Genomic DNA, 12,984 nt, shown 5'->3' with positions numbered 1-12,984 from the left:
ATTTCAGTGCCATGATAAAATGATTTTCTTAATCTCCTCTTTTTTAGAAAACATGCTCCATCTGCCAAATGCTTCTCCCAAATCAGTGCAGCTTTCTGTCACACCAGCGAATCCACCAGCACAAGTCTCCTTACATCTGCCCTGAGTGTGGTGCCAGCTGCCGATCTGTCCACTTCCAATCACATGTCACCAAGAACTGCCTGCATTACACCCGTAGAGTCGGCTACCGGTCAGTCTACTTTAACTAAAATCATAATATTATTTATTTGCATTTTGGTCTTGTGCTGAGATGTAGTTTTTCAACTTTAATTTCCAAACTATTTCTTCTGTTAAGACCCTAATTTTTTTGGATAGTCAAATCTGACCTTTGAGCAGTGTTCCTCCTTTCTAAATCTAAGTACAATGTCATTTCTAATTACAGTTATTATTACATTGGCCTCAACTTGACAATCCCATATTACTGAAAGGGGTATTATTCACTATGAAACTTATTGGGACATTTATTTTGTGGAGTCACCCAAGATACAAGCCATTAAAACTGAAAACAAAGTATCTGACCAATAGTTAAATTATGAGTCTGGTCTATCAAAATGTTGTGAAATTAACATCTTGTCTCAAAGTTAAAATCTGCATTGTTATAATATATTTGCATTGCTGACTGGTAATGATATTTTCACAGCAATTCGGTTTCTTGCAGAGTTAGATGAGACAATTGATAAGAGAGAGATATCAATCTTGCAATCTAACTCTCAACCATAAAGTGAATATGCATATTTCCAAAGAAAAGTCTGTGTCCTGTACTGATCAGTCCGCTAAGGCTCACCAATTAAACAAATAAAAACAAACTACTAAACTTAAACATTTTAAGACTTAAATTAGAAACACCAAAGTGCTTCTCTTATTTAAATCTTTCTTTTGCCAACTCTTATTTGTTCTCCCTCCAGCTGTATCCACTGTAGTGTGATATTCGCTGATGTAGCAACTCTAAAATCCCACATCCAGAGTTCTCACTGCGAGATCTTCTATAAATGTCCTCTCTGCCCCATGGCCTTCAAGTCTGCGCCTGCAACCCAATCCCATGTGAACACACAGCATCCAGGAATAAAGGCAGGAGAACCCAAGTAGGTCAAAAACACTGTGGGCACTTTTTCATATATGCCAATCTAAACCAAATGTATTTCAGTTTTATATTCTGTTTAAGACCAAATCCAGCAAAGTGTATTCCAGTTGTTGTTGTTGTTGTTGGTATACATTTTGATGTACACAAAATGTAATTCAATGCCAAATTAAATCTAATATATACAGTATTTAAATACAAACAGTAAGCAGTACACACACAGTAGACTAGATTTTTCCTCAAAGAATTGTCAAAACACATCTACACGCTCTTCCTTTCACACAGGCACACACCAATATAACCTAATACCCACGTCCAATTCATTTTTCAAAGGAAAATCATCCTCGCTGCTTCATCAGTAGCAAGATTTGGGGGTTTTAGACATGGTGGCTTAACTTGGGTTTGTTTTCTCCACATGGTAACCTTTCACTGACTTGCATACAGTCCATCATCAGCACTACTGATGACATGGGTGCTTAGGAGCAGGTGTTCTTGTACCATTGTTTGGGTTTGGGCCTGGTTGTGCCCCAAGCTTAAAATCTAAATAAACATCCAATGTGAAACAAAATTCAAAGTACTAAAGCATCTATTTCAGTATGTTTAATTATTTGATATCACAATGTAAAACTATCCAATAGATTTGTTAAGAGATAGACATTAGCTGCAAGAATACAACTGCAACTGAATGTTTGATAGCTTCATGTTAAACATTTGCAAAACTAACAGCTTTCTTTCCTATTTTTTTATATTTTGCAGTGAACTTACAGTGCTTTTTTAAGGATGATTTGTTTTGTCTTACAGGGTGATCTATAAGTGTTCCATGTGTGATACCGTGTTCACTTTGCAGTCCCTGCTCTACACTCACTTTGACCAGCACATTGTAAATCATAAAGTTTCAGTTTTCAAATGCCCCGACTGCTCCATGCACTATGCACAGAAACAGCTAATGTTGGACCATATCAAGGTGGGCATAAAAAGCAGTTATTTGAGGCATGCTTTAAAATAATATCCACTTTTTATGGATGTGTGAGTCTGTTTTTTTTTTTACTTCTATTTATCTCCACAATCAAACCTCATGCTGTGGGTTAATGAATATAGCACAGTATTATCTTTAAATTTGTAAGGCAAATTCCATGAGTACTATTAATTAGTTTAGTCCAGAAATGTTTCACATACCAGTGCTTTATAAATCTTTCATTATCATTCAATCTGGATGTGTGGTCCCTTTCCAGGCCATCCATGGTACCCTGAAGACTATCGAGGGTCCACCAAACTTGGGCATACACCTCCCCCTCAGCACCAAGCCCACTAACTCTAATAGTGCCAACAGCAACAGCCCTAGTAATAATAATAATAATAAAAAAGATAGAGGAAATGTCAGTGGTCAAGACAAGGGAGAAAAGAGGCGTTCACCTTCACCTATGAAGAAAACAAACAGTAATTGCTCAGCGGATCTCAAGAACCCTCCCGGCTCAGGATATATATGTAGAGACTGCAGTGGCCTCTTCAGTTCCAGGGAGGACTTTGTGGCTCACATGAGGCGCGAACATGGCAAGGTGAATGTTTTAAACCATTCTCATAAGGAAGTTTCCGATAATTATTTGAGATTCTGCTTAGGGATGGTAAGGGAAACAAATTTAGAGATTTGATACTGTAAGTCCTACAGCAGTGGAGGAAGTATTCAAGGTTGAAGATTCTTTGTTATGTGCACAACAATAACGTAGTACGTAGAACTACGAAGTAGTCGTTGGCAAAGAAAATATTCTCACTCAAATGTAGTGAAAGTATCAAAAGGTATACTACATACATACTCAGTGCAGAACAATGTTTACTATTGTCCTTTATATTATTAGCATGCAGTATGAACTTTTTTATATAAGGCTTTTGATTGTTTGGTGTGTAAAAAAATTACCCAGAGCCCGAAGTGAAACATTCACAATGCTTTTGCCTAGCTATTGGACAAACTAAAACAAATAAGTCATAATTAAAATAATTAAGTATTTTTTTTTAACAGTTTCTGAATTAATCTTCTGTCAATCAACTAATTTATCAACTATATTTTTCAGCTTTAAATTGTTTACACTGTTGGATAGTATAATATGAAAAAACATATTCCAGGAAATCTTCATGAGTTTTGAATGTAAAATCTTAATTTGTAAAGTAATTTGTAGCTGTAGGCCTAACTGTCAAATAATTGTAATGGTGTAAAAAGTACAATATTCCCCTCTAAAATGCAGTGAAATAGACGTTTAAGTAAAGTACAAGTACCTCAAATGTGTACTTAAGTGTAACACTTGAATAAATGTCCTCAATTACATTCCACCACAAGTCACACTAGAGTAGAAACATGATAACTGCCTATATTTTAAAAAGTTATCATGCATTCTCCATATATTGCAGATACTGAAGAAACACCCATGTCGGCAGTGTGACAAGTCATTCAGCTCCTCCCACAGTCTTTGCCGACACAACCGTCTCAAACACAAGGGACTGCGGAAGGTCTACACCTGCCCGTGAGTACACCCACCCACTGTCTTTTTGACAACAAGTCCAAATTTAACGACAAAATACGTTGTTGGTCCACCATGCCCTCCAGAACGACAAATACAAGCGTTTTCTGATCTGATATTATGATTACGTTTTGGCTGGGTTTAGGCACAAAACCCTTAGGGAAAGATTATGTTTTGGATTAAAACTACACTACTACTACTACTATAACTGCAGGTTAAAGTTAGAAGATGTTGGTCATCATGGTTACCATAATAACGACTTGGATACAGTTAGCAAACAACTGTTGTCATGATTACAAGAAATCAATGATCCATATGAAATGAATAGCCATCTCCTGTGTTGTTGACCGATTCATCCACCCTGACTTCTTTGTGGCTCCATAGTAATGTCAGACTACTTTTTCTCAAGACAGGCAGAGAGACAGGGATTGTCACTTACACATAGTTTTTGTCCATTAGCTTAAACATCTCAATGCTCGTTTTTCTGATGAGGACAGTCTTGTTTTTTCAGAGGCGGAAAACAAGATGATTGGCTTTAGAGTATCACAAGCCAATAATCAATAAGGAGCCACATGTAGTTGTTGTCAAATTTCAAGAGGCACACATTGGGTCGATGCAGCAGCCTAAATTACGTAATTGGGGAGGTTTTGCTTCCACAGTACAATTCAAAATGAAAACACTAATAATGAAAATAAAAGCAAATTGTGGGGAAAGCAAAAATCAGCTTGCGAGGAGTTATCATTTTTATTTTCTTGTACTTTGATAGGCACTGCCCAGCTCTCAGTCAACCGTTCACAAAAAGAGTGCTGCTGGATCAGCACATTCATCTAATGCATAAAGTCAAAGACCCAGAGGGGAAGGCGGTCAACTCTGATAATATCGAGGCTTTACCTGACAAAGAAACGGTACTGTGGCACACATTTTTACTTTACAAGTGATTTCCATGGTTCTGTCATTCCTAACTGATCGTTTTAATCTCCTCCACAGACCTTCAGCCCCAAAAGGAAGCCAGAAGAGGATGAGGGGTCTCCAGGATTGAACTGCAGGGGCTCCGACTCACAGCCGTTGAAGAGGCTCAAGGTGAACATCCTTAAAGTTCACAAGTGTGCCGTCTGCGGCTTCACCACTGAGGACATTGGGGCTTTCCATGAGCACATTCCCCAGCACAAGTCCGATGGCTCGTCCTACCAGTGTCAGGAGTGCGGCCTGTGCTACACCTCCCACCGCTCGCTGGCCCGACACCTTTTTATCGTCCATCGGCTGAAGGAGCCGCAGGGCCTCGCCCGATACAACGCACGGGGCAAGGACGACGATGAGAGTCAGAGAGAGAACCAGCTGAATGACGGGACACCAAATACCAAATGCAAAGTGTGCGGGAAGATGTTTGAAACGGAGGGAAACCTGAATACCCACATGAGGACACATGGGATGGCGTTCATAAAGTCTAAGAGACTGAGCGCCGCTGAGAAGTGACACTTTTAAACCATTCCATTTAAAGCACTGTAGTTTAAAACTTACAGTTTGTTAGCGTGCTGCAGACAACCTTCAGTATATTACAGTATACTGTATACACAATGTACATGTAAGGTACTACAATACAGTATACACACACAGATATGTATTATATATACAGTGTGTGTGTATATTATAAATATAAATGTCATAGTCACTTTGTGTCTTTAAGTAAATTGAACCAGATAGTTTTTGTACACACATAGATGTTTCTATAGGCTTTGAATATATCTTTTTTATAGAAAGAGCTTTTTAATTTTAAACAGTTTCCATTATTCTCACTAGGGCTAGATCATGTATGGATATATTGTTGTAATGGGATTAATCCTCATACAGTCAGCAGTGTTCTGTTTGCAATGCTGCTAATGTCAAATGAATGTCTGAAAGAAAAATATACATATAACTTTTGGGAGCCTCAGGTTTCCCCAGTACAGTACATATTACCCCCGCTAAGGTTTTTTTAATTTCATGGATAACTTGCCTCATATTTCTCTCTGAGCTCTCCTCGGCTTTTACAATGGTCTGGTCTCCTCCTAATACATCCTGAAACTATTGATCCTAAAACAAAATCTCTGCATCATTTTGAGATGAAATGAAGTGAAAAATCAGAAGATATCAGACAAAGGTAAAGCCTATTTTCAGCTGCAGCTTTATACCACTGTGTCAAATTATTATTTACATATCAAATACATACACAACAATTTTTTACATCAGAAACAGGAGTCTTTTAAAGACAAATATATGGGCCAAATTTGTGTCTTATATGCCAGTTCTTTGTGATTAAAAGTCACACTAAAGGTTTACCTAAATATTTAAAATAAGATAAAAAGCACTTGCCTTTCTTTTAACAGCAGTCTTCTTTACATCGTAAGTAATAACATTTACATAACATTTTAAGTTTCTTTCTTGTTTTTTCAGTTTGTAGTTCTTTGGTTTAATGTGAAATCATGAGTGTTCATTGACAGGAATAACTGGGAAAATCTAACCTGAAGAAAATGTAAACTTGGAAACTGAATTAGTGATACAAGACAACCAGATCAATTAAATGAGAAATAATTGAAAGTTGTAAGAATCACAATATTGTTTTCCATTGCTTTCTTTGTTCCAAGCATTTCCAAAAAAAACAGAAAGTAGACTTTTCTATTCTGACAATAAGACTTTAACTGTCCGGCGCTGTAAAACTGCATGTAAGAAGCAGTCTGTGAATTGTTTGTTGATTAGAATGTATCTTGCTGCTGCTGCTGTTTTAGACATTTCTGATGCCTGTGTACAAATCTGCTCTTTATGTCAATAAACAAAGTCACCTTCTAGCGGCAAGATCTGATGTCGACTGCACATGAGACATCAGCTCTTCTCTGTGGAAATATATCAGAAATCCGCTTGTGATTATTCATATTCATGCTTGTATTAGTGCCGTATACAGAGCTAAAGGGAGAGTGAATAATCAATCAACATTTGTAAGGCCACCTAATCCATGATTCTAAATGAATAAAAAATATGCAACTGTCTTGCCATATGAACTTTACCAAATCAACCCCCAAGAGGCCAAAAAAAAAAATCTATTAATGCCGGTTTAACCAAAGTGTGGTACTTCTGTGTGGTAGAAGAATGTAACACTTCTTTGACAAAACAAAACATGTTTTAATTTTGTTCACACTGTGGAGTAAAAAGTAACTCTGATCTAATCACTTGAAATCAGGTGCCACATAACTAAATTATTATCTACTTTCAAAAATAAGAATGGATTATAATGGATAGCTGCATCATACTAATTGTATATGGTTTCCCTCACTGTTGTCTGGTAAAGGCATGGCACTTTATGTAGGTTTTTAGGACAATCTCACCATCTAGTGGCCATGGGTGATTTATTACCATTACTGGACTGTTTGGTGTTGCTTCTCCCATATTTTAGCTTGAGACAAATAGTTCCAGTAAAAACAAACTCAGTAGAGAAATTAGTTAAATGATTACGGGAAATAAAATCAGACTAATACTACTGTAAAACACCTGTCGTTTCAGTGGAAGTGATGGGACAACAACCCGCCTCTATTTATGTTGTTCCTGTGTGGTGGGCATAATCAAAGCCTGGATCTTTTTTGTTCTCCTCTCATCCTCATGTAACCAAATCCTGTTCACACCTGATCTAGAAAACCAGGTGTGGAGGATCTGCAGTTGCTAAAGCAGTTTTTTAATCCACCCCATTCAAGGTGAATTTCAAGCTACCTTCTTCATGAGGATGTGTCCTCTCCTATGTTATTTAAACAACTTCTCTACTGAAATGATGCAGTCAGTCCTAAAAATGGCCCTGGCGGTAACGTTCCTTCTCTTTGCAGGGTGTAGTGTAGCGCTGGAAAATATGCAGGCCTTGACTGTGTCTCAAAGATGTACGGAGGATACCAACACTTTCCTCTGGGAAATTATCCAGGACAGGCCGAAGGAATATGCTGTTCTCAGTAAGTATTGCTGACTTTTAAAGGGTTTTTCTTTCTGTATGTTAAAGTTGTAGAGTTACTGAGCCTGGGGCAGTGGAGGTTCAGGTCCATTTACTACAGTACAGGGGCCAGCTGTTCTTTGAGAAGGGTCAGTTACATTAACTTTGAAACTAAGTTTTCACTTTAGCCATGGAGTGGAACAAAAACCAAGTTAGACAGGCCAACAGGACAATGTGAGGTTTGTTGTACCGTCCCACTAATATGTAATGCAACAAACCACATAACAGTAAACTTTTAGATGACATAAAAAATAAAGAGAACATTACATTAATTGCACATTAACACATGTATTTCCTTAGATTAGATTCCTTATTTCCAAATAAAATATACTGTACTACAAAATATTTGAGAGTTTATGATCACATCAAAAAGATGACATAGTCTTATCGTTTAGGTCTACAACGTATCAATTAATGCTAACTACACCAAAGATATTTAAAGGATTAGGCTACACTTATTTATATAATGGTGAAAGTGGTTATAGTAATGATCATTTCTGTTGTCTGCTCACTTTTTTATTTCTATTATTATCACTATCATAAAGCCCAGTTTAAAACCAAAACATAATTTCAAATTACTAACAACAAATTGATGAATGAACAACCTGTAAATGTAGGCTACACAATATGATCTCCATAACAACTAAACAGACATGTAACCATAGATATAGAACAATATCTATGCATGTAACTGTTGGAGAGAAAAACAAGCGTTAAGAGACAGATAGACACAGTTAACTCACCGTTGAAGCAAGTCCTTGAAGTAGTCCATATCCATGTCATATAATGCACTTATCGTTCCACTTGTTGCTCAGAATGTTATTTGTTTTTTTGCTCACAGAACTAGCTGCTAGCTAACTAGTCTCACAACAACACGGCTAACGTTAGCAGGCAACACTAAAAAACAGGCTGTTGTTTCATTTAAATATGAACTATTGTTGTTTTGTTGTGAGGCCAAAGTATGACTGGCTTCACATTTTACTTTGTAATTTCTCTTCCTAAGTATTGTCCATTCAGTTTTACAGTAGCATCATAGTGACCGCGTCAGATTGTTTGATAGTAAAAAACAGTAAACAACTTCGCCTGTCCCGTCTTCACCACCTGTAAGAATGCAACGCCAGCTTTGACCGTTACAACCCAGAGTGGCGCTGTTTCACTCCATTGAGGCAACTAGATGTATTTTATGTTTACACAATTTCATCTTTTACATTGTATAGCAACAGACAGTGAAAACTTAATTTCTGCTGACTCAAATTACATATATCATTTGATTAAAATGCAATAAAGTCAAATAGCAAGCCATGCCACTTTAGGCTTATATTGGAAATAGAAACAGTTTCAACCTGTTAGAGCTTCAAATGGGTTTTTGAAGAGTCGCCAAATTTATTTTTAAATTAAGGAAGCATACAACTTTGTGCAATCATAATCCATCATCAATAGCCTATCACAATTTACATGTTTATTTCAATAGTCAGTCTCTTTTTTTTAACCCAAAGGACTGTGGATCATCGATGTTTGGTTATTTGCGCTAAGTTGTATTTGTGTGTTGTACGGTTGTGCTTGTGTGTATTGTCAGTGTATGATGCATTTGGAAAGATGGGTAGCAATGTCGAAGGAGGTAATGCCAACCAGCCGGGCCTGCTGCAGCAGTGTCGTTCTGCACACGGTCCCACCTTCTCTGGACAGTACTGCCAGGTGTTCCTCAGGCAGGTAACAACAAACAATGTAATTAAAGAAAATAAAATGTCGTCCTGACACTTGACTTAGATTTTGAACAAAGTGTTTTTCCTACCATAGGAAACTGTCCAGTACTTTGTGGGTATTTGTGTCCCTGACTCCTGCCAAGAAGACGACGTGCAAATGTTGGTGCTGTACGGTCAGTGATTTTATTTTTAGGTTTAAGTTTTCTCTGGTCTCATTGCTTACCACTCAGTCAGTCCAATACTTGTGTTTACACGTGGCTTGCTTCTCTTTTTTAACAGGGAGACTTCAGTTTGGCCAGATATCCCTCATTCCTCCTTTACCTCCCATCTTGGTCAATCAGTCCACTCAGGAGATGATCATGACCCACTGTTTGTCCAACAACATTGCCCCTGATGCATCAGATGTTACCTGTCTGTCAGTATATGATTGGATGTCACTCTGTTCAAATCCTCTCTACTGTCTTATATGCGTGCATACTTGTAAACTGAACTGGAGAAGTGTCTCATACATTTCTGTTTTTGGGGAGTCTTTACCTAACACAGATAACTTTTTTCCTGCAGGTTTGTGTGTTGTATAATGGTAGCAATTCCTCTTGCGGCTACCCTGTTTACAGCTATAATAAGGTGGCAACGGAACAGAGAGGTCAGTCACACAGCGGAGTCTTCCTGTTTAAACACTGGCATCAACCTTTATGGGACCCTGAAGACCAACGGCTCCTATAGTAGTGATATTTATAGTAGCACTTCAGAGGGAAATAGTAATAGTAAGTACAATGTGTATTTTGTGTTTAACTACGTGTTACCTGAGATTTCCTGAAAATGTTTACCAGATGATTCACACGAGCATAATGCTGTTCTGTGATTGGACTACAGAAGCTGGATCATAAGTAAATGTTGAACACCGAAAAGTTTATTGAATATTGTCTTTCGTAGACAACACCGGGGAAACTCCACTCTGTTTTCCTCGAAGCTGTATGTACCGGTGCCTTCAGGCGTTCTCTCTACAGACCACCAGCCAGGGTGTCTTTAGCACCTCCTCATCCATCACAAAAGGAGGCTACTCCTCCCTAAATGGCATCCGTGTTCTCAGCCTGTTATGGATCATATGTGGACACTCTGCACAGTTCCCCGTAATAAACAACCTGGGTACGACCAGACTCAATGCCACTTGCTCATTCAGTCTGCGCGTCGTTCACTTACTTATATATTCTTATATACTGCATTATCTCTATTGCAGATAACTACAAAGACTGGAAGAAAACTGTTGAAAGCAGCCCTGTGCATGTGCTTACCATCAGCGGGCCTGTTTTCCTGGCTGTGGACACCTTTTTGCTGCTAGGGTGAGACTGAAACAACATAGTTTAGACAGTTTAAACAGTGCTGGATTTGCCATAGTGTGTCTGTAAAAAGCGGTTTATAGAGCAGCTTTTGTGTTGTAGGGGTCTGCTTAGTGCAAGGTCTCTGCTGGGCTCCATCGACAGGGCTGAAGACAAACTGAGCCCCAGTTTGGTGGCCAACTACCTCTTTAGGAGGATTAAAAGGTACTGTATGTTGATCATTTGATAAAAACAGATTGACTTTGTAGAAGCTCTTCATTGTGTGTGTGAACTAAAACTAGAAACATACAGTAATTGCAAATTCTCTTTGTCTTTCCTTTGCTACAGGATTCAACCACTGCACCTGTTTATTATGTGTCTAACCATTGGCCTCATCTCGCTGGTCCAGTGGGGACCCTACTGGTTCCCATTCATAGATACACTAATGGATTGTAAGACGTACTGGTGGGCTAACTTACTGTTGATTAGCAATCTCCTCCCAGTCCACGAGATAGTAAGTTTAAGCAATAACTCAGTAGCTCCAATTCTATTTTGACATGTGTCTACACTGACCTATTTGTTAACATTTTATTTTCTAATCTTTCCTCAGTGTATTCCTTGGACATGGTACCTGTCCCTGGACTTCCAGTGTTATGCCACCACTCCTCTGCTCGTCTATTTTTATAGAATGTATGTCCTTGATTTCTACCTTGGACAAATTCAATATTTGAATCATGGCCACAGCTCACTAATACAACTCTAGTCCTGTAATCTTATTCATTCTGTCTTTTGTTTATCAGAAACAGAGGTGTGTTTGTGGTTGTCGCTGGAAGCCTTCTGCTGATGACCACTGTGGCTGGTGCTGTTATAACTGCACTCCTGCAGCTGCCAGTCTTTCAGCCGTCTACACTGTAAGGTGTAGTGATGGTGATCTTGTATTAATGTAAACAGCTTAGGAACCGAATGCATGAAATGTGACAGGAAATTAGCCATTCCAATTTTTTTAAATTATTTTATTTATTTTGCAGGACATCTGAGCATTATGTCTTGTATTACTATGTGAAACCATACACAAGATATGGGCCGTTTTTAATTGGGATCTTGACTGGAATATATTTGACAACAAAGAAAGATCAGCTGTTAAAGCAAAAGGTAAAAAATTGTGAAATGTGAACATATCATATGCTATTTTGTGATATCAAGTCGAAACAGACTCTGTACACAAGCGAGTGGCTAATGCTGCCATCACACTCATGTGCTTATGGTGTCTTGCTGTTGCTCCAGTGGCAGGCAGCACTTGGTTGGATCTGCTGTCTGTCACTCATGGCTGTGGTGGTTGGATTGGCCTACATCCTCAGGGAGACCCCAGCCTATCCATCTGTACCACATGCCCTCTACCAGGGACTGCACAGGCCCCTCTGGGCTCTGGCCGTGACCTGGATCATACTGGCCTGTGAAGAGGGTTACGGAGGTAAACCAAGAGCAGAGATGTTCCAAATACCATATTCAGAAAAAAGCTAAATAAAATTTGAAATATGCATCTTAACAAATGATCAACTATTTGTTTGCTCTGCATACTATTGATCATGTTGATCAATGGTTGACTGCACTATAATAGTGTAACTTGCTGTTTAATTATTTCATACTTCAATAGTAGCTATAGGCAATATGAGGAAAATGTACTGCACAATTTGGGGGGATTTGGCCTTTTCAGCCTAAGCAATACTCAAAATAATACAATACAATGATTTGGGAAAACTAATATGAATACAAATACATAGCATATCTGCACACGTCTTGTTAAGTGACATGTGAGTACAGTCAGATGAAAGCAGAAATATGTATTAAAAAAAATCTTATTTCTCACTGTTTCTCTAGGTTTCATCAAGAGCCTCTTGTCATTTGAATTCTGGGTCCCTCTTTCCAACATAAGTTTTGCCTGCTATCTGACACATCCTGTCTTCATCATCCTCTACATTGGCTTGCAACAGACCCCAATCCACTACTCAAACATCAACTTTGTAAGTCAGCACATTTTATTCAGTTTCATCAAGCGTAATGCTGAGGTGTTTCAGATTTGAGCTTTATTAGGCAATGTTTTTGTATCCCTTTCTAACTTAATGTATTGCACGTCTCCTGTCTTCTTTAGATGTACCTGTTCCTTGGCAACCTGGTGCTCACGCTGGTGGTCAGCTATGTGTTTACTGTGCTGGTTGAGAAGCCATACCTTCTCCTAAAATGGAACAGTACATAACAAGACAAGTCAGCACACAAAAGACTTTCTTTTATTTCTTTTATTTATTATTCTTTTATATCTATTCAGCTAATGCCCCTA

The 12,984-nt window shown here is 38.3% G+C and overlaps 3 protein-coding genes across 6 annotated transcripts in view; 2 read left to right on the top strand and 1 right to left on the bottom strand.

Moving 5' to 3' along the window:
* Window positions 1-5,713, top strand: part of znf532 (zinc finger protein 532) — a 13,776-nt gene extending 8,063 nt beyond the window's left edge. For both annotated transcript variants that reach the window (XM_028601096.1, XM_028601095.1), the window contains exons 3-9: window positions 48-229; window positions 945-1,121; window positions 1,919-2,081; window positions 2,350-2,673; window positions 3,518-3,630; window positions 4,394-4,532; window positions 4,615-5,713. In XM_028601096.1, coding sequence (XP_028456897.1) covers window positions 48-229; window positions 945-1,121; window positions 1,919-2,081; window positions 2,350-2,673; window positions 3,518-3,630; window positions 4,394-4,532; window positions 4,615-5,100 — 1,584 coding nt within the window. In that variant the 3' untranslated portion in view covers window positions 5,101-5,713. The remainder of the gene's footprint in view (window positions 1-47; window positions 230-944; window positions 1,122-1,918; window positions 2,082-2,349; window positions 2,674-3,517; window positions 3,631-4,393; window positions 4,533-4,614) is intronic.
* The window catches only part of grp (gastrin-releasing peptide), a 25,737-nt gene extending 16,987 nt beyond the window's left edge, over window positions 1-8,750 (bottom strand). For all 3 annotated transcript variants that reach the window (XM_028601101.1, XM_028601103.1, XM_028601102.1), the window contains exon 1: window positions 8,374-8,750. Coding sequence is in view for 1 of the 3 variants with exons in the window: in XM_028601102.1 (XP_028456903.1) it covers window positions 8,374-8,413 (40 nt within the window). In the remaining 2 variants the exon portion in view is untranslated. The remainder of the gene's footprint in view (window positions 1-8,373) is intronic.
* On the top strand, window positions 7,451-12,984 carry oacyl (O-acyltransferase like). Its single transcript, XM_028601098.1, has 15 exons — window positions 7,451-7,592; window positions 9,207-9,340; window positions 9,428-9,506; window positions 9,613-9,748; window positions 9,895-10,097; window positions 10,267-10,479; window positions 10,571-10,673; window positions 10,773-10,874; window positions 10,998-11,163; window positions 11,260-11,339; window positions 11,450-11,560; window positions 11,678-11,801; window positions 11,934-12,120; window positions 12,528-12,670; window positions 12,799-12,984. Exons 1-15 carry the CDS (start codon window positions 7,496-7,498, stop codon window positions 12,901-12,903), a joined length of 1,983 nt encoding a protein of 660 aa, XP_028456899.1. The 5' UTR covers window positions 7,451-7,495; the 3' UTR covers window positions 12,904-12,984.

The sequence above is a fragment of the Perca flavescens genome, chromosome 16 (assembly GCF_004354835.1).
Source record: "Perca flavescens isolate YP-PL-M2 chromosome 16, PFLA_1.0, whole genome shotgun sequence".
Classification (NCBI taxonomy): domain Eukaryota; kingdom Metazoa; phylum Chordata; class Actinopteri; order Perciformes; family Percidae; genus Perca; species Perca flavescens.
Note: the sequence above shows the minus strand (reverse complement) of the source record. Positions and strands in the feature narration are given on the sequence as shown.

Bases quoted from the DNA above. Each gene is read 5' to 3' on its own strand.
- oacyl (XM_028601098.1), top strand. From the start codon at position 7,496: ATGCAGGCCTTGACTGTGTCTCAAAGATGTACGGAGGATACCAACACT. The intron at 10,480-10,570 runs GTACGACCAGAC...TCTCTATTGCAG, and splicing joins CCCCGTAATAAACAACCTGG to ATAACTACAAAGACTGGAAG. The intron at 11,802-11,933 runs GTAAAAAATTGT...CTGTTGCTCCAG, and splicing joins ATCAGCTGTTAAAGCAAAAG to TGGCAGGCAGCACTTGGTTG.